Raw genomic sequence first — 21,852 nt, forward strand, 5'->3', positions numbered from 1 at the left:
CCCTTTCTGAAGAAGGGTCTCGGCCCGAAACGTCAGCCTTCCTGCTCCTCTGATGCTGCTGGGCCTGCTGTGTTCATCCAGCTCTGCACCTTGCTGTCTCAGATTCTCCAGCATCTGCAGTTTCTACTATCTCTGAAACATAATTTCCAAATGTTGGCTTATATTTTGCATTTTCTTGCTCTCTTGACCTTTTAGTGTTTAAGTTTTCATAAAACGTTAATGAATAAACAATCATTCAAGTATTCACAACATACCTTCTCTGGTCTCTTACTGACAGCAGCAATTTCAGAAATTGGAAGAGCTGATGTGTTACTAGCAAATATACAATGAGGAGCTACAACCTGTCAGAGAAAAAAATAAAGGACTTCAATTTTAAAAAAAGCATCAGTCATCAACAAAACCTGTATCCAAAAAAAAATTACTGTATGATCCGCAATCATGTTCATTGAGTATGTTTAAGTGTTTATAGGCAAACGTGTCTTAGTCTTAGCCAATTTCACAGAGTAGGTTGATATTTCACAGACGAGAAAGAAACATCGTAGAAGGCAACATAAGACAGACTCGGCTACTTTATTTGTAAAAATCTACTTTTCAACATTAAGTGCACTTAAGTTAAATTATTCAGAACTGATTATCATGTAACAAAGATAACAGAACTTCATCTGCCAGGTGGAAAACTGCCACAAAGCAGCAATTCAATTTTCTACTTTTTTGTTTAGGGGCCCCAACTTCTGCTGGCAGGTTTAATTGTTTGGAGAATTCCAGTCAGACAAAATGGATGGCAAAATTGCCTCAGCAAGGTTTCGACACAATAGATTCTTAATTTGGACACATTTGACAGACCAACCAGTAGGAAGACAGTTGTGGAACTGGTTTCACAACAGCAAGACACGTCGTGCAATTTTATTCCAGGTTTTTGTCTACGGTGTGTTATGGGCCAGACCAAACTCTCTTCAAATATATCAAAGCAGATAGCCTAGACCCTAAGATAACAAGGTGTAGAGCTGGATGAACACAGCAGGCCAAGCAGCATCAGAGGAGCAGGAAGGCTGATGTTTCGGGCCTAGACCCTTCTTCAGAAATGGGGGAGGGGAAGGGGATTCTGAAATAAATAGGTAGAGAGGGGGAGGTCGATAGAAGATGGATAGAGGAGAAGATAGGTGGAGAGGAGACAGACAGGTCAAAGAGGCGTGGATGGAGCCAGTAAAGGTGAGTGTAGGTGGGGAGGTAGGGAGGAGATAGGTCAGTCCAGGGAGGACGGACAGGTCAAGGGGTCGGGATGAGGTTAGTAGGTAGGAGATGGGGGTGGGGCTTGAGGTGGGAGGAAGGACAGGTTAGGGAGGCGGGTACGAGCTGGGCTGGTTTTGGGATGCGGTAGGGGAGATTTTGGAGCTTGTGAAGTCCACATTGACACCATTGGGCTGCAGGATTCCCAAGTGGAATATGAGGTGTTGTTCCTGCAACCTTTGGATGGCATCGTTGTGGCACTGCAGGAGGCCCAGGATGGACATGTCGCCTGAGGAATGGGAGGGGGAGTTGAAATGGTTCACGACTGGGAGGTGCAGTTGTTTAGTGCGAACCAAGCGTAGGTGTTCTGCAAAGCGGTCCCCAAGACCCTAACTTTCATCTTATTTACAGGCAAGTGTAAGGTGCTGTGTTCCAGATGTAATTCGATTGGTCATGCTATTCAGCTTTAAGCAAAACACACTTTATTCTTACACTCAGTTAAAATACTAACAAAAGAAAAGTGAATTGGTCTAACTTGAACTCCATTGGAACATTTAACAGAATAATAGATTATTTATCTACTCAACAGCAACTGATCTAATATAGCAAAATCCCATAAATACACCTGTAGCCAATGCAAATTCAGTAAAATAACTTATTTCACATGCGATTCACAGTCCAGGAGAAAAGAACACCAAGAGAAAATTCTGACAGGGAGAGAGAACTCAAGCTTTTTCCTCTGGCATGGGAGTTGTGTAGCAGCTTCCCCAAACAACTTCATAATCTCAACAACTGGAAGTTAAACTAAATCCCTGGTTTTATGGGAGTCTGGCTCCACTCACTCATGCTGCTTCTAGTTCTAACTTTAAAAAAAACACGAGCCTCACAAGCTGTTTACTTTGTAGGCTGGGGAGAGACAACTATTCACCTCTATCTTAAAACCTCTCTTCAAATAAAAAAGGACAAAATACAGCTCAAAGCTGTAGCATCATCATATCTCACATTCCCTCAGGTTTTTAAAAAAAACCCAACAAAGATAGCTTCATTTTTAAAACCCTTCAGTCTTATTAGTACACTACAATACATATGCACTACATTGACTCCAAGAATGCAAACATTCAATACTACAGTGCACTTCAATCTGTTTCTTCCACCATCAAACAACTTGATCTTCTTTCGTCAGAGTCATGGAGTCACAGAGATGTACGAAAGAGAGCCTTTGGTCCAACTTATTCCAGCTGACCCGATATCCTAAATTAATCTAGTCCCATATGCCAGCATTTGGCCTATATCCCTCTAAATCCTCCAGGGAAAATAGCCCCAGCCTATTCAGCCTCTTCTAATACCTTAAACCCTCTAGCCCTGGCAATATCCTTGTAAATCTTTTCTGAACCCTTTCAAATTTAACAAAATCTTTCTTATATCAGGGAGATCAGAACTGCACACAGTTTTCCAAAAGTGGCCTAACCAATGTCCTGTAGAGCCACAACATGACCTCCCAACTCATATACTCAATGCACTGACCAATAAAGGCAAGTGCACCAAATGCCTTCTTCACCAACCCGTCCACTTGCAACTCCATTTGCAAGGAACTATAAACTGAACCCCAAGGTTACTTTGTTCGGCAACACCCCCAAGACGTTACCATTATGTGCATAAGTCCTGCTCTGATTTGCCAAACCAAAATGGAGCACCTCACATTTACCTCAATTAAACTCCATCTGGCATTCCTTGGCACATTGGTCCATCTGATCAAGGTCTCGTTGTACTCTGAGTAACCTTCTTTGCTATCCATTATACCACGAAATTTGGTGGCATCTGCAAACTTACTAACCATGCTTCCTATATTCACATCCAAATTTTTTATATAAATGATGAAAAGCAGTGGCCCCAGCATCAACCTTTGCGGCACACCACTCGTCACAGGTCTCCAGTTCACAGAACGGCCTCCACCACCACTCTCCATCTCCTACCTTCGAGCCAATTTTTTATCCGAGTGGCTAGCTCTCCCTGCATGCCACATGGTCTATCCTTGATAAATAGTCTATCATGCAGATCCTTGTCAAAGGTTTTGCAAAAGTCCATATAGACGTCAACCCGCGACAAGGCATCGGCAATTACATTCACTCATCCTGCCACGTTTATAATTTTCAAATTCAATGGCTATAACAATAAATTCCATCAAAACAGTCTGGTATTTTTATCTTTAAATTTTTTCCAGAAACATTAATGGGTTATGATCAGGATATACAACCGTCTCAGACACATTACTAGCAACATAAATGTTGAAACATTGCAACGCCAACGAACAAATTCAAGGTCTCCTTTTCAATTGTGGAGTATTCTGTTGATGAATATTCAATTATCTGCAAAAATACCCAATAGGTCTTGCCATCTTCTCATCGTCTTCTTGTAAGAGTACAGCACTAACACCCATATCACCTTGATTGGCTTTGCGTAATTAGATGCGGCTAACACTGGGTGTTGGTTAACACAGCTTTCAGGCTGTCAAATGCCTTCTGATATTTGTCTGTCCACTAAAATTTTCCACACTTCTTCAACAAGTCAGTCAGTGGAGCAACCACGCTGCTAAAATTTGGTATGAATTTTTGATAAAACCCATTTACTCCCACGAACCATAGTACTTCCCTCTTCGTCAATGGTATGGGCAACTACCCAATAACCTTGGTTTAGACATCCCATGGGGCCATCTATCCGTGTCCAATGATATGGCCTGGGAACGTGACTTGGGCTTTTACAAACTCACTTGTAGCCAGGTTTATCACAAGCCAGTCTTCTGATGTCAAGTGAACAATTCCAATAGATGTGCCAAATGTTCCTTTCATGTGTGACTAAAAATCACCAAATCATCTATGTAAGCCACACAATTGGGTAATCCTGAAATGACTTCATTGGTTAGTCTTTGAAACATAGCTGGTGCATTTTTCACATCAAATGGCATAACGTTAAACTTGTGCAATCCATTTGGTGTCACAAAAGCCAAGAATTCCTATGCTCTCTCGGAAGAAGGTACCTGACAGTATCCTTTGACTAAGTCCAGATGTGAAATGTAAGTTGCTTGTCCCACCTTCTTAAAACAGATTTCCAGCCATGGAATAGGATCCAAATCAGATTTTGTAACTGCACTGACTTTGTGGTAAGCAATACAAACATTGGGTGCCATCTTGATTTGGCACCATTACAATGGGCGAGTTCCATTTGCTGTAACTCACTTCGACTGTATCGTTTTTGAGCATGGTCTCCATTTCTTTTTGAATCTTTGCCCATTTTACAGGGTCAAGTTTAGAAGGGGGCTGCTTAATTGGAACTGCTTAATTGAAACTGCATTTCCTATATTTACATCATATGTAATCACGTTAGTATTTCCCAGCTTATTCCTACATATCTCTCCATGTGACTGTAGTAACCGTGTCAGGTCACTTCCATTTTCCTCTGGAAGGTAACTCATAAATCCATCCTAATTTTTGAGAACTTCCTCATTGTTATTTTATCAAATTGATTCAGACAAAGACAAATTTATCTGGAATTCGTTCTTCACTCTGGGTTGTAACTGGTACCACATTCTCCTTTTGCTTTTCTTCCTCACTAAAATACCATTTGAGCATATTCACAAGACACACTCCAAGTTTTCCTTCTCTCCGACTTTCTAACATTTCATCTCCTCCAGCAAAAATACAAATTTTTGATTTCTTGTCTGCTTCCTGTTTCACCATATGCTGTGCTACTTTCAAATGCTGTCTAGTCAACTCACCTACTCTACTTAATCTTTCCCTAAAATCTGAAACGTAGTCCAAATATGTGGTCTCTGAAACCTGACTTACCAATTTTTCCTTAATTTCAGTGGTACTCGCACGTCATGTCCGAAAACTAATTCAGATGGACTGAATTTAGGTACATCCGTAATTGCAACAACAACAAATGGAATTCTTTTATCCCAATCATCTGGATAGTCTTGACTATAAGCCATCAACCTGGTCTGTGAAGTTTGATGCCATCATTCTAATGCTCCTTGCAATTCTGGATAGTATGCAGTTGATTTAAATTGGTCTATTCATAAGTGTTGCCAAGTTGGGTAGAGTACTTGTGGACTGGAAGGCAGGAAGTTAGAATTTGGTGTTTATAACACGTTAAGGGGGAAAGCAGTGCGTGACCCCTTTAAAAAAGATGAACTTTTTCTATGTTTAGAGGTTCAAAAAGGATGTCTATGCACAGCAGCTTGTGGGTTTGCAGGTGCACAGAGAACACTCGAATTGAAACATTTGTATTGAAAGGCTGTACAGTTAGCAGGCCAATCAGCAGTTTTGTTTTGTGACCAAGACATGTTTTGAATGTTGCCAATCAATTTGAATCAGGCACTTGGATACCAAAAGCCAATTAAATTTAAATCTGATAGTTTTAATAACATAGGACTAATCCTAATCTAAGAAATTGTTATGTCATCAAGGGTATAAAAGAAGAGGACAGTTGGACAAAGACAGGAGACCTAACTACCATCTTCCAGAGAGAATCGCTGGCTTTTACAGTCTTCTCCAAATCTTTGAGAAAGTATCATCTAAATCAAAGGTAACAATGGCGCAACTAGTTAATATTCCTGACAGAAGAATCGACAGAGAAGGTGTTCCTTACAGAACATTCGATGAGGAAGGCACAGAACGTACTGGAAGACACACAACCTGGCTGTAATTTTGACAGACTAAATTCTTTTTTATTTTGTCTTATACAAGTGGGACCTGTATTTATTGGAATAGCATACCATTAGAATCTTGTTTTATTTGGGGATAGTTATTGCTACAAGGGGTTTTTTCAATGTTAATTATTTAGTTGAATTGTTCACTGTTAGAGTTAGATAAATAGATTGTTACATGTTGATCATAGAGTGAGTGTCAGGGGTTTATTTTATTTAACCAATAGTACTTGCAGAAAGGCAGGTTACACCACTTAACAGATTATAGGATGAGGCGCTCCTCTTTGGACGTTTTGGTATTAGTTCTCAGAGGGGGGTCAACTCCCCGCTTTATAATCGATAGCTATCCGTAACTTGTTTAAAAATTTTCATGTAAAATTTCATCAGTCCATATCTGGTTTAAAACAATTGAGCAACTCTTCTATAATCTTTCAAGCCGTCATACTGCAGAATGGAATGACCTCTGGAAGTCCAGTAGATATATTAATTACAGTCAACAAGTATAGATTCCCACTTTGTTTTAGGGAGGGGTCTTACACAATCAATTAAGACTCTTGTAAAAGGTTCCTCAAAGGTTGGAATAGGTATTAACAGTGCTGGTTTTATCACAGCCTCAGGTTGTTCAATGACCCGATATGTGTAACATGCATGTTCGGCTAAATTCAGCCACATCTCCATGCTGTCCTGGCCAATAAAAATGACTTCTCTATTTTCACTTTTCCTTACTCCCAAATGACTTCCTACTGGTACCTCATGTGCTACCCACAACACCTCCTTTCCATAACCCACCAGTAATACAACTTAACAAGCTTCTTCCCATTTTTCATTTGTCTGAATATGTAATGGTTTCCATTTCCTCATCAAGGCTTCTTTTCTTTTAAAGATAGTGGGATACATTAAGATTCTTCTTCTGTGTATACTTTTCGATACAACTACTTTATTTTTTCACCTTTTTGTTGTAATTCAACTACCCTCATTAAACTAAAAATATCCACTTTGTCCTCCATCTGTTCTCGTTTATTTCCTCAACCATCTGATCAAACAGTTTTTAATAATTGAACTTCAACTTCCTTATCTTTATTCTTGATTTCTTCTCCTGTTTCAGCCTATGACTTTGTGACCTTGTTACCAGATTCAGGAAAAATCTCAGGTTATACTTACTGCAACATCTTAATTGCCTGATTTTCCACTGGCTTTTCAACCACAGCAGACCTCACACCCACCAGTGATCCAGCTATACCATTCCTGTGGATAAACTGCATCTCTGGAACAGAGAATTTCTCTATTACTCCTACCACCATTCACCGGACTCTCTAACCTTGCCTTATATACTGGAAATCTAATCTTCTCATCATGAATGCTATATACTACCATCCTTTCTGGCATTCCTTCTTCCAAAGTACATACCCTCTTCGTCTCTCACCATCAAAGACTGACGTGCTCCTATATCTCTTAAAATGTTTATTTCTTTACCTACGCCTCTTGGTGCACATGAATTAATCTTACTCATACAGGCAAATTCTTTAAAGAGATCTGGTACTTTCTTATTATCCAAAGCCTGATCAGGCTGCACATTCTTTTGTAGATCTTCAGCTTCTACTGGGATCTCCTTTACCATTTTAAAAAACCCCACTGGCTTATTCTGTTTTACCACATCTGTCTTCCCAGTGCCTTTCTTAAACCATCAACTCTATGACTTCACGTGTCCTACTTTATTGCAGTGGAGACACCTAATCTTTTTTACTTCTGTTCCCCCTTCATGGGTTTCCTTTTTGACCTGTGGTAAACTGTTTACAACCTTCAATGACATGTCCTTTTCCTTTACTACCCGAGGATTTCTCTTTTCCTCAATTTCTGTCGAGAGATGTCTGAAGCCAAACACTGACGTATAAACTGACATTTCTGCTACTAATATTGCAGTTTGAACTCTCTGCTGTTCCACACGAATTCTGACTACTTCAGGGGTGAATTTTTGAATTCCTCCAAAAATAATGGTGTCTCTAACAGCATCATATGTCTGATCTATTTTCAGTGCCCTTATCCACTTACCAAAGCTCCTTTTTTTGATCCTTTCAAACTCCAAGTACACTTGACCAGGTTCCCTCCTTAAATTCCTAAAATGTCTGTAGGTTTCTGTACTAGTTCATATATATTTAAGATGCTTTTTCCTCACCGCATCATCGTCCCCAGATACCTCCTCTGACAGTGATGCAAATTCCTCACGAGCTCTACCTACCAATTTTGTTTGAATCAACAATACCCACATAGTCATCGGCCATTTTATTTAATTTAAGAACGTGGGTAAACAAATGAAAAGGCTTCTACGTCTTTCTCACCAAATTTTGGTAACGCTTAGACACATTTAAACAGATCCCCACCAAGCTTTTGGTTACGATGTATTTGCTCCTAACTGACCTCATCACTATTCCTTTCTTCCATCTTCACATTTCAAGTCGACTTTCCTCTTTCATTGCCAACTTCTGAAGTTCAAAAGCTCTCACTCTGTCCCTCTCTTCTCTCTCCCTTTCTTCTGCCAGGGCCATCCTTTCCTTTTCTTTTGCTTTTAATCGCAGTTCAAACCATTTTGTTTCCTTTTCTTTTTTTTCCTGCCAGGGCTATTCTTTCCTTTTCTTTTTGTTCTGCTAGGTGTATTCTTTACTTTTTCTCTTGCCATCACCTCTCATTCAAGCTGCTTCATTTTCAATTGAATTTAAGCAATTTCCAATGCTCTTGATTGTATTCCTGGTAAAGGTAAATGCTGAGATATTGCTGCAAGTATCTCCCCTTTCCTCAAAGGCACAGGCAACTCCAACTTGAACATGCACACCAATTCCAAAAGCTCTGCCCTGCTCACTTTCTGTGAGCAACCCGAAATGACTTCTTCCACCCCCGGGAAACTCTTAGTGACTGAAAGAGCCATTAATATACAGGGCACATCCTATTTTTTTCTTAAATTCATTTGTGGGATGAGGGCATCACTGGCGAGGCCGGCACATATTGCCCATCCCTAATTGCTCAGAGGACAGTTAAGAGTCAACCACATTGCTGAGAGTCTGGAGTCACATGTAGACCAGCCCAGGTAAGGATGGCTAATTTCCTTTCCTAAAGGACATCTGTGAACCAGATGGGTTTTGCCAATAATTGACAATGGATTCATGGTCATCATTTGATTCTTAATTCCAGATTTATGTTTTTACTTGAACTCAAATTCCACCATCTGTCACGGTGGGGTTCGAACCCAGGTCCCCAGAACATTACCTGGCTCTCTAGATTAACAGCCCAGCAATATCATCACTGGGCCATTTTCCTTTCATAAACCAATCGAACACAACACCCAAAAAAACACCGACACTCACCACTCTCCCTTTTTGAATCCAATAATCCTCAACTCAAACTGAAATTAGAGATTTTGATCCTTTCAACAGCCTTCAATTTGTTATAGACTAGATGAAACCCCCTTCAAATATATCAAGAAGATAGCCTAGACCCACCTTTTATCTTATTTAAAGGCAAATGTAAGGTGCTGTGTTCCAGATGTAATTCGATTGGTCATGCTACCTGGCTTTAAATGAAATACATTTTATTCTTACAGCCAGTAAAATACAAACAAAAGAAAGAAGAATTGGTATAACTTTAACTCTATTGGAAAACTTAACACAATAACAGGTTATTTAACAACTAAGCAGCACTGTTCCAATATGGGAACATTCAATAAACACACCCTTGTCAAAGGCTAATTCAGTAAAATAAATTTTCTTACATGCAATGTTTCTCCAGTCCAGGACAAAAGAACACCGAGAGAAAATTCTGGCAGTGAGAAAGAATTCAAGCTTTTTGCTATGGCAGAGAGAATGTATAGCAGCTTCCACAACAAATTTCAAAACCCCAACATCTAAAACCCTGGTTCTGTGGAAGCCTGACTCTACCCACTCACACTGCTTCTATTGTTACAACAGAGCCTCACAAGCTCTTTACTTTGTTGTCACCTTTTTCTCAAAATCTCTCTTCAAAAATAAAGATAAAATACACCTCTTAAAGCCATTGTATTGTCACAAGTGAGATTTAAACATCAGCCGAATCGGTCAAAGTTCAAATGATAGAATCCAAATCGAGAAAAGTCTTGTTCAATTACAATTCACAAGACTTAACATACTTTGATTGTTTTTTTAAACTACTTACAGCTTCAACTTCCTTCAGTACAGTATGCTTGATTTTCATATCTTCAAAAACTGCTTCAATGACTATGTCGGCTTTCTCAAATCCTTTGTAGTCTAACTGACCAATCAAATTTGACAACAGTCTATCCCGCTGAAATGATGTTAAATTCTTTCTCTTTACTTTATCATTCAATCTGTTATGATTCAAAAAGGATATCATTAGGTTAAAACTATAATCCATCAATGTAAATAATGATATAAATCATGCTACATTAAGCACTGGAGAACTGCTGCATTACTGCATCAAAAAAGCTAAAAATATGCTATGATTCTACAAATTTAACGAATCAGTATGACAGCATTATAGAAAAACAAGCAAGTGTTCGGCAAATTACATGAAGATTGCAGGTGACAGATCTAAGAATATAACATTCCTATTTATTAAACTGGTAATTTAAATGGGCATGACACAAATAAAGCCATTAGTACACATGATATCAAGATTTACATTATCTGAATTCAAAGGTATTACCAAAAGCACTAATCAGTTTACATACCCTTTATAGATTTGTTGTTGACCTCGATCAAGGCCTTCCATTGTGGTATCTTTTAAGACAGTTAAAATACCTTTGTCTATTGTGACCTGTGCTATACCAGCACCCATTAGACCAGCACCCAAAATGGCAACTGTCCTGAAGAAAACAGAAAATTGCAGTAGATCAATTAATCCACTAACAAGTTAATGAAATGAAAATAAAAACGAATTTGGTATCTCTCTAGCTTCTTGGCATCAAAATAAATGGAACAGTGCAAGTCTGCAGTATTTCTGCAATAGATACTCACTGAACTCACTAGAAACTTCCGGTGTAGGTAGCAGCATCAAATTTTCAATCACTATGAAACCTCTCAGGCAGTATAAATTAATTGTGCAAACAGGAAGTGGCATTCTCTTAGCTTTTAATTATTGTTAGATATTTTTAATTAACAAACTTTTTACTTTGTCGTTTGTCCTTTCTTCCCCCCCTTCTTGGAAAGATTTTTCCTTCTCTATTTGGCTTTCTGCACATGAATTGACATAGAATTAAATATCCTTAACTGACACTGGGTTCAGATTCCACATGGTTCCAATCTGATTGTTGAAGGAGGCATACCACAGCTTGCTTTATTGATAAAGGTTCAATATTCCCAAGAGAAGACGCATTTCTAAAAAGATAACCAAGTGTGGAGCTGGAGGAACACAGCAGGCCAGGCAGCATCAGAGGAACAGGAAAGCTGATGTTTTGGGTCGAGACCCTTCTTCAGAAAAAATTGCTAAAAAGAGTTTCCCATCAGAGCAAACTCTTTGATAGTCTAAGTGAGTGGGCAAAGGTCTGGCAGATGGAGTACAATGTTGATAACTGTGAGGTCATCCATTTTGATAGGAATAACAGCAAAATGGGCTATGTTTTAAATGGTAAAAAATTGCAGCATGCTGCTGTGCAAAAGGACTTGGATGTCCTTGTGCATGAATTGCTGAAGGTGGGATTGCAGGTGCAGCAGGTGATTAAAAAGGAAAATGGAATTTTGTCTGCCATTGCTGGAGGGATGGAGTTTAAAAACAGGGAGGCTATGCTGCAGCTGTATAGGCTCCTGGTGAGGCCACACCTGGAGTACTGTGTGCAGTTTTGGTCTCCTTACTTGAGAAGAGATATACTAGCACTGGAGGGGGTGCAGAGGAGATTCACTCGGTTGATTCCAGAGTTGAGAGGGTTGGATTATGAGGACAGACGGAGTAGACTGGGATTATACTCACTGGAATTCAGAAGAATGAGGGGAGATCTTATAGAAACATATAAGATTATGAAGGGAATAGATAAGGTAGAGGCAGGGAGGTTGTTTCCGCTAGCAGGTGAAACTAGGACTAGAGGGCATCGCCTCAAAATAAAGGGAAGCAGATGTAGGACTGAGGTCAGGAGGAACTTCTTCACCCAAAGGGTTGTGAATCTGTGGAATTCCCTGCCCAGTGAAGTGGTTGAAGCTACCTTGCTGAATGTTTTTAAGGCAAGGCTAGATAAACTTTTGAACAGTAAAGGAATTAAGGGTTATGGTGAGTGGGCGGGTAAGTGGAGCTGAGTCTCAAAAAGATCAGCCATGATCTTATTAAATGGCGGCGCAGGCTCGAGGGGCCAGATGGCCTACTCCTGCTCCTAGTTCTTACGTTCTTAAGTCCTTATTTCAAAGTCCAGAAGCTTTCTACAGGGAATATTGAACCTCTATCAATAAATGAATCAATAAGTAGAAATTATACTGAATGACTGTGATATTTGTATGTTGCAAAATCTGGGCCTTAGTTTATATCTGAAAGGCACTTCAGAGGTAAACTAAATTCCACGGCTTCATTTCGCATAAATAAGAAACCTGATCTCTCCTCATCATGAGCAACAGAGCTTTCACATTATAAATTTTTGCTAATATAAACTAATCTGATTCAAACCATCCACAAGCATCGAAAACAAATACATAGCTACTGTCAATTACAGGAGTATACAGCTGCAAGTTTTAAATGATTACAGTGATTTGCCCAGACTTGTAATGACTGTTGAAATATCAGCTTGTAAACAGACTATGGAGGTGTGCAAATTCAAGCTGCAGAGAGAAACAGCAGAGAGGAAAAAAAACTTGAGACCCGGGATAATGGACTTATTTATTTTGTGGAACTTTTGGTTCCTCCTGAGTAATAAACACAATTTTGAACTCTGAGTTATATAAAAACAACTGGCTAATAAGAGCCAGTATGTAGAACTCTAAGAAGGTGGGTTTGAGAACCAGCCATAGAGCAGAATGTTTCAACTTAGGGAGAACAAAGAGAAAAGGTAGAAGGAAATCAAACACGGTTCTGCTGAAGCAAAGTCAGGGAGTGTAGGTATGCCAAAATCACAGAACAAGTGAAGAAAAAAGAACCTGCTCCATTATAAAATCTGCTGTCCTGTGGTTCACCGTTAAGAATGCAGTAAACCATCCAACTACAGAAGCCATCGCAGTTGCTGGGTCTGTCTTCAAGTATTAATCTCTGATTCAGCAACAAGGAACTCAAGCAAGGCCTCAGTTGTATATCATTGAGATGTTCGGACATTTTTCTCACAAGCACTCTTTGGCATTTTACTCTTGGTATCTGTAACTTTATCTCTTCAACCCAAAACAACCTTCGGTAATAACTTGGAATATACTAGCCATTTACCCTGTTTAAACAAAAACTTGACTGCTCATCTGCTTTACCTCAAATCATTACAAATTAAAAGGGGTCTACACGAGCACTTCAGCTCCAGTTCACGGACAGATCTGGTGGTCATGACACCAATGGTCTGAATTAAAAATGAATAATCCATAGTTAGTCATGGTCACTTGCTGTTACTTATTGACATGCACTATTGAGATGTAAACAGAGCAAATTTTAAAAAAATCATGTTGCATAATGCAATAAGCTCAAAAATGATGTATTACATCCAAAGGAAGGAGCTCTAGGAAAGGTGACATCAAAATTTGGACATTTCAGTGTGTAAATCAGATATAGAGCAACTATGGAAATAGCATTTAGCTTCAAGTTACACGTACCATTCAGTGAACTCAAAATTTTGTCCCAATTGCTCAAGGGGTTCACCCTTTACATTCCCTCATTTTTGAAACCAATGTACCAACTCTGGGTAAGCATACAAACTAAGTTTACTTGCACAGGTCATAGAAAAGATATAGGCTATTCAGCCCTCAAGCCTGCTTCCCTATTCAATAGATCACGTCTCAGCTGTTTGTGATTCAAATGCCATATTCCCACCTATCCATGATACTCTTTGATGGCCCTGCTTAACAAAAAACTATTTACTGCTGCCTTATCAATATTCAAAGACACTATTTTCACCATTTTCTAAGGCCGAGAATTCCAAAATCTCTCAAACCTCAAAGACTCTCCTCATCTCTGGCTTAAAAGAACCACTAATTTTTAAACAGTGGTCTCCAGTTCTAGACTCACCATTGCCATGACGTTTCGGAAGTTTCCATTCATTAATCAAGTCACCCCTCACTCTTCTCAACCACAACAGAAACAAGGCCAGCTTCTCAAACCATTAGCCTTCTTGATTACTTCCCATAACCGCAAACTAACTTTTTGTGACTCATGCATCAAAATATCTAAATCTCTCTGCAGCTATTAAGTTTACAATCAATCATTCTCCATTTAGGTAGTACGCTGCTTTTTCATTTGCCCTGTCAAACCAAGTAACTTTATATTTTCCAGTATTATATCAATCCACCAGATTATTACCTACTCACTCAACTCATCTATATCCTTCTGTGAATTTAGCTACAATGCCTTCAATCATCCCTATCTAAGTTCTTAACATAAATTGGGATAAAGTTGAGTCCCAGCACAAACTAGTGTAGGATTCACTTATCAAATTCTGACAGTCAGTCACGTTAAGCATATACAGAACATAAGAAATAGGAGCAGGCTACCTGGCCCCTCAAACCTGCTCCGCTATTCAATAAGATCATGGCAGATCTTTTCATGGACTCAGCTCCACTTACCTACCCGCTGACCATAAGCCCTAATTTCTCTACTGTTCTAAAATCTCTTTGCCTTAATAACATTTAACAAGGTAGTCTCAACAGCTTGACTAGGCACGGAATTCCACAGATTCACAACCCTTTGGATGAAGAAGTTCCTCCTCAACTTAGTCCTAAGTCTGCTCCCCCTTATTTTGAGGCTATGCCTCCTAGTTCTAGTTTCACAGCCAGTGGAAACAACCTCCCAGCTTCTATCCTATCTATTCTCAAATGTAATTTTATATGTTTCTACAAGATTCCCTCCTCATTCTTCTCAGTCATAGTCCCATTCCTTACAGTCCCACTCTACTCAAATGGCCTAGTGGTATTATCACCGGACAGTTAATCCAGAGACCCAGATAACATTCTGGGGACCTGGGTTCAAATCCCGCTATGGTGGAATCTGAATTCCATAAATATCTGAGTTTAAGAATCTACTGATAACTGTGAATCCATTGTTGATTGTTGGAAAAACCCACCTGTTCACTATTGTCCTTTAGGGAAGGAAACTGCCATCCTTACCTGGTCTGGCCGACATGTGACTCCAGACCCACAACAATGTGGTTGACTCTTAACAGCCCCTGGGAAATTAGAGATGGGCAATAAATGCTGCCTGGCCACTGATGCCCACATCTCGTGAATGAATGAATAAACAAAAAAAGGCAACCCTCTCAACTCCAGAATCAACCTCTTGAATCTCCTCCAGTGCCAGTGCATCCCTTCTCAAGTTAGGAGTCCAGACCGCATACAGTGTTCCAGGTGTGCCCTCACCAGCAACCCATACAGCTGCAGCATAACCTCCCTATTTTCAAACTCCATCCCTCGAGCAATGAAAGGCAATATTCCATTTGCTTTAATTGCCTGCTGCACCTGCAAACCAACTTTTTGTGATTCATGCACAAGGACAACCAGGCCCTCTGCACAGCAGCATGCTGCAATTTTTCCACCATTTACATAATAGTCCAGTTTGCTCTTATTTCTACCAAAATGGATGACCTCACATTTACTAACATTGTACTCCATCTGCCAGACTCTTGCACACTCACTTAACCTATCAAGACCCTTCTACAGACTTTTGTGTCCTCAACACAATTTCTCAACTACTCATCTCAGTGTCATCATAGTACTTTGGCATTGGACACTTGGTCCCTAACTCCAAATCATCGATGTGAAGTGTAAACAATTGCAGTTCCAAAACTGATCCGAGGTATAACACTAGGCACTGACCGCCAACCAGAAAAACACCTACTTATCTGCACTCTGCTTTCTGTTAGTTAATCAATCCCCTACCCATGCAAATAAGTTACCTGTAACACTGCACTTTTATCTTACACAAAGCCTTTCGTTCAGTTTTGTCAGCCAGCCAATCTTATATGCATACTAATATATTAACCCCTTGACTACAAGCTTTTATTTTCTGCAATAACCATTCATGTGGTACTTTCTCAAATATCTTCTCAAAATCCACGTGCAGTCCATCTACAGGGTCGTCTTTATCCACAGGACCTGTTCCTCCTTCAAATGCAGACCACTATTTTATTTCCCGAATATCTAAAACAATAGCATCTATCCTGCAATGCAGAAAATTGCCCGGGTATGTCTGTACCAAGTAAATAGAGGACAAATCTGACCTGGATAATGACAAACAAGGTAGTTATCTCTGGATTACTACCAGTGCCACGTGATAACGAGGTAAGAAATAGGGAGAGAGTGCAGCTAAACACGAGGCTACAGGGCTGGTGTAGGAGGGAGGGCTTCCATTATGTGGATAATTGGAGCATATTCTGGGGAAGGTGAGACCTGTACAGTAAGGACGGGTTGCACCTGCACCGGAAGGGCACAAATATCCTGGGAGGGAGGTTCGCTCAAGCTATATGGGATGGTTTAAACTACATTGGCAGGGGGTGAGGAACCAGATTTGTAATTCAGAGGATGAGGTATTCAGCCTTCCAACAGACACAACAGGGAGTGAGGTTGTTAATAAAGAATTGCGGTCGATGGAGCGTAATTGTGGACACAGAGATGGTTTGAGGTGTGTATACTTCAATATTAGAACTATCAGAAATAAGGCAGATGAACTTAGAGCATGGGTCAGTACTTGGAACTACGATGTTGTGGCCATTACAGAAACTTGGGTAACTCAGGGAGAGGAATGTTTGTTGGAAGTTCCGGGATTTAGATGCTTTAAAAGAAATAGGGAGGGTGGTAAAAGAGGCGGCGGAGTGGCATTGCTAGTCAGGGCTAGTATAGCAGTTACTGAAAGGCAGTTCGAGAACGATATGTCTACAGAGTCAGTTTGGGTTGAGGTCAGGAACAAGAAAGGAGCAGTCACTTTGTTGGGGTTTTTTTTTTTTTTTACAGCCCCCCTAATAGTTGCAGAGAAGTGGAGGAGCGGATTGGGAGGCAGATACTGGAAAGGTGCAGAAGTCACAGGGTTGTAGTCATGGGTGACTTTAACTTTCCAATTATTGATTGCAAACTTTTCAGTTGTAATAGATCAGATTTTGTCCAGTGCGTTCAGGAAGGATTCCTGACACAGTATGTAGACAGACCAACACGAGGAGACGCCACTTTGGATTTGGTGCTTGGCAATGAACCGGGCCAAGTGTTAGACCGGTTGGTAGGAGAGCATTTTGGCGGTAGCGATCATAACTCTGTTACTTTTACAATAGTCATGGAAAAGGATAGGTACATACAGCAGGGTAAAGACTTATAATTGGGGGAAGGGTAATTATAATTCTGTTAGGCAAGAACTGCGTAACATAAAATGGGAACAGATGTTGTCAGGGAAGAGCACTATAGAAATTGGAGATTGTTTAAGGAATGCTGCATGTGATCGATGTTTGTCCCTAGCAGACAGGGAAGATGTGGTTGAGTGAGGGAGCCTTGGTTCTCGAGAGAGGTCGAATGACTCGTTAAGAGGAAAAGGATGTTTGTATAAGGTTTGGGAAACAAGGATCGGAAAAGGCTCTAGAGGGATACAAGTTAGCCAGGAAGGAGCTGAAGAAAGGGCTTAGGAGAGCTATATAGGGGCATGAGAAAACCTTGGCAGATAGGACCAAGGAAAACCCCAAGGCTTTTTACACATATGTGAGGAATAAGAGAATGACCAGACAAAGGGTAGGGCCGATCAAGGATTGTAAAGGGAATTTGTGTACGGAGCCTAAAGAGATAAGAAAGGTCCTTCATGAATGTTTTTTTTCGGTATTCACAACTGAGAGGGACCTAGTTGTAGGGGAGGACAGTGTGAAACAGGCTGGTAGGCTAGAGGAGGTCGATGTTAGTAAGGAAGATGTACTAGGAATTTTGAGGAACTTGAAGATAGATAAGTCCCTCGGGCCTGATGGGATTTATCCAAGGATTCTATGGGAAGCAAGGGAAGAGATTGCAGGGCTTTTGGCGATGACCTTTTCATCCTCACTGTCCAGAGGTATAGTGCCGGAAGACTGGAGAGTGGCAAACATCATTCCCATGTTCAAAAAAGGGAATAGGGATAATCCCAGAAATTACAGGCCAGTTAATCTTTCTTCAGTGGTGGGCAAATTATTGGAAAGGGCTCTGAGAGATAGGATTTATGATAACTTGGATAGGCACAGTTTGATTCGTGATAGTCAGCATGGATTTGTGAGGGGTAGATCATGCCTCACAAATCTTATTGAATTCTTTGAAGAGTTGACCAAACACGCGGATGAAGGTAGAGCAGTGGATGTGGTATACATGGATTTAAGTAAGGCATTTGATAAGGTTTCCCATGGTAGGCTCATGCAGAAAGTAAGGACGCATGGCATGGGGGGAAATGTGGCAGACTGGATCCAGAATTGGCTGACCCTTAGAAGACAAAAGGTGGTAGTGGTCGGAAAATATTCAACATGGTGCTCAGTTATGAGTGGTGTACCACAAGGATCTGTTCTGGGTCCTCTTCTATTTGTGATGTTTGTAAATGATTTGGATGTAGGGGTGGAACGGTGGATTAATAAGTTCGCGGATGATACGAAGGTGGATCGAGTTGTGGATAATGCGGAGAGCTGTTCTAGGTTACAAAGGGACATTGATAGGATGCAGAGCTGGGCTGAGAAGTGGCAGATGGAGTTTAATCCTGAAAAGTGTGAGGTGATTCATTTTGGAAGGACAAACTTGAAAGCGGAATACAGGGTTAACGGAAAGATTCTTGGCAGTGTGGAGGAGCAGAGGGATCTTGGCGTTCATGCCCACAGTTCCCTGAAAGCTGCCACTCAGGTGGATAGGGTTGTTAAGAAGGCGTATGGTGTGTTAGCTTTCATTAATAGAGGGATTCAGGTCAAGAGCCGTGAAGTTATGGTCCAGCTCTACAAAACCCTGGTTCGGCCACATCTGGAGTATTGTGTCCAGTGCTGGTCGCCTCATTACAAGAAAGATGTGGAATTGTTGGAAAAGGTGCACAGGAGATTTACCAGGATGTTGCCTGGAATGGAGGGAAGGTTTTACGATGAAAGCTTGAGCGCGCTAGGGCTTTTCTCTTTAGAACGACGAAGGATGAGACGTGACTTGATAGAGGTGTGCAAAATGATCAGAGGTATAGACAGAGTGGATAGCCAGAGACTTTTTCCTCGGGTGGAGATAGCTATTATGAGGGGGCATAGTTATGAAGTGAGTGGAGGTAGATATCGGGGAGATGTCAGAGGTAAGTTCTTTACTCAGAGTGGTAGAGGCGTGGAATGCATTGCCGGAGCGGGTAATGGAGTCGGCCTCATTAGGGGCATTTAATCGGCTATTAGATAGGCATATGGATGATAGCGTAAGGTAGGGGTGAAGGTTAGACAGACCTTAGGTTTAGGGTTAAAGTTCGGCACAACATCATGGGCCGAAGGGCCTGTACTGCTCTATGTTCTATGTTCTAAACCCAGGAATCTAATCTTGATCATTAGTAAAGTGATGAAAGGGATCATGAACAGTGCCACCAAATAGCAATGAACCTGCTCGTTGATGCTCAGCTTGGTTCTGTCAGAACCACTCAGGTCCTGATCTCATTATAGCCTTGGTCCAGAAACATGGGCAAATGAGCTGAATGCCAAAGATTACATGAACGTGACTGTCCTTGACATAGAAACATAGAAAATAGGTCAGGGGTAGGCTATTCGGCCCTTGGAGCCTGCCCCACCATTCAATATGAACATGGCTGATTGTGCAATCTCAGTATCCCATTCCCGTCCTCTCCCAACACCCCTGGATCCATTTAGCTGCAAGGGCCACATCCAGCTCCCTCTTGAATATCTCTAACAACTGGCCCCAACAGCTTACTCTGGGAGAGAATTCCACAGGTTCACAACTCTGAATGAAGAAATTCTCTCTCATCTCAATCCTGAATGGCTTACCCCTTATTCTTAAGACTGTGACCCCTAGTTCTAAATTTCCCCAACATTGGAAACATTCTTCCTGCATCTAGCCTGTCCAATCCCATCAGGGTTTTGTGTTTCTATGAGAACCCCCTCATTCTTCTCAATTCCAGTGAGTACAAACCCAGTCAATCCAATCTTTCCTCATACGTCTGGTCCTGCCATCCCGGCAATCAGTCTGGTGAACCTTCGCTGGACTCCCTCCATAGCAAGAATGTTCTTGCTCAGACTAGGAGAGCAAAACCACACAGAATACTCAAGGTGTGCCCTCACCAAGGCCGTGTATAACTGCAACAAGACAATCTCACTCCAATACCTGCATGCTCTCACTATGAAGGCCAGCATGCCATTAGCTTTCCTCACTGCCTGCTGCACCTGCATGCCAACCTTCAGCAATTCTTCCATCATGACACCCAAGTCTCGTTGCACCTCACCTTTTCGTAAACTGCCACCATTCAGATAATGATCTGCCTTACTGCTTTTGTGAGCAAAGTGGATAACCTCACGATTATCTACATTATATTGCATTTTCCAGGTATGTGCCCACTCAGCCAGTCTATCCAAGTCACCCTACGGCCTCTTAGCATCCTCCTCACAGCACGCACCGCCACCCAGCTTCGTGTCATCTGCAAATTTGTAGAAATGGCATTTAATTCCTTCGTCCAAATCATTAATATGTATATTGTGAACAGCTGGGGTGTCATCACTGAACCATGTGATACCCCACTTATCACTTCCAGCATCAATTCCAACTGTGATTGCTGTCTGCCAACTAGCTCTTTATCCATGTCAATTATTTAACTCTGATACTATGAGCTTTAATTTTTCTTAGTAATCTCTTCTGTGGAACCTTGTCAAAAGCCTTTTGAAAGTCCAGATATACAACACCTACTGATTCACCCTTATCCACCCAACTGGTTACATCCTCAAAGTATTCCAGAAGATTTATCAAGCATGATTTCCCTTTAGTGAATCCGTGTTGACTAGGACCAATTCTGCCAATACTTTCCCAAATGCTCAGTTATTACATCCTTAATAATTTACTTACTGTCCCCACCACCGATGTCAGGCTACTGCCCATTTTCTCTCTCTCTTCTTTTGAAAGCGTGGGGTTACATTAGCCAACCTCCACTCCATTGGAACTCTTCCACAGTCTATGGAATATTAACGATCTCCAATGTGTCCACTTTTCTACAGCCACTTTCTTAAGTACTCAGGGATGTAGAGCATCAGGCCCTGGGGACTTATCAGGTTTTAATCCTATCAATTTCTGCATTACTGTTTCCTGAGTAATAAGGATTTCCTTCAGTTTCTTTTTCATGCCTGACCCCTCTGTCCTCCTCGTATTTCCTGAAGGTTATGTGCGTCCTCCTTAGGTGAAGACAAATCCAAAGCCTTTGTTCAACTGGCTTGCCATCGCTTTATTGTCCATTATGAATTCACTTGATTATTAGTGCAAGGAACCTACGTTTGTCTTCACCAGTCTTTTTCTTTTCACATATCTATAGAAGCTTTTGCACTGTGTTTTTATATTTTCCGCAAGCTTACTTTCATATTCTATTTTCCCCTTCCGAATTAAACCCTTTGTCCTCCTCTGCTGAATCTTAAATTTCAGCTAGTCCTCAGGTTTTCTGCTTTTTCTGACCAATTTACATGCCTCCCCTTTGGTTTTAACACTCTCCCAGATTTACGTTGTTAGCCATGGTTGAGCCACCTTCCCTGTTTTACTCTCACACCAGATAGGGATGTACAATTGTTGAAGCTCATCCATGTGTTATCCACCATCAAACCCTCAAGCATCCTTGGCCAGCTTATC

The 21,852-nt window shown here is 40.9% G+C and overlaps 1 protein-coding gene across 2 annotated transcripts in view; it reads right to left on the reverse strand.

The window, feature by feature from the left end:
- LOC109910714 (hydroxyacyl-CoA dehydrogenase trifunctional multienzyme complex subunit alpha) overlaps positions 1–21,852 on the reverse strand; it is a 101,896-nt gene that overhangs the window by 28,478 nt on the left and 51,566 nt on the right. For both annotated transcript variants that reach the window (XM_048597195.1, XM_020509954.2), the window contains exons 12-14: positions 10,647–10,781; positions 10,112–10,283; positions 255–341 (exon numbers count right to left, since the gene is read on the reverse strand). In XM_048597195.1, the coding sequence (XP_048453152.1) occupies positions 255–341; positions 10,112–10,283; positions 10,647–10,781 (394 nt within the window). The remainder of the gene's footprint in view (positions 1–254; positions 342–10,111; positions 10,284–10,646; positions 10,782–21,852) is intronic.

The sequence above is a fragment of the Rhincodon typus genome, chromosome 5, assembly GCF_021869965.1.
Source record: "Rhincodon typus isolate 14 chromosome 5, sRhiTyp1.1, whole genome shotgun sequence".
NCBI lineage: Eukaryota > Metazoa > Chordata > Chondrichthyes > Orectolobiformes > Rhincodontidae > Rhincodon > Rhincodon typus.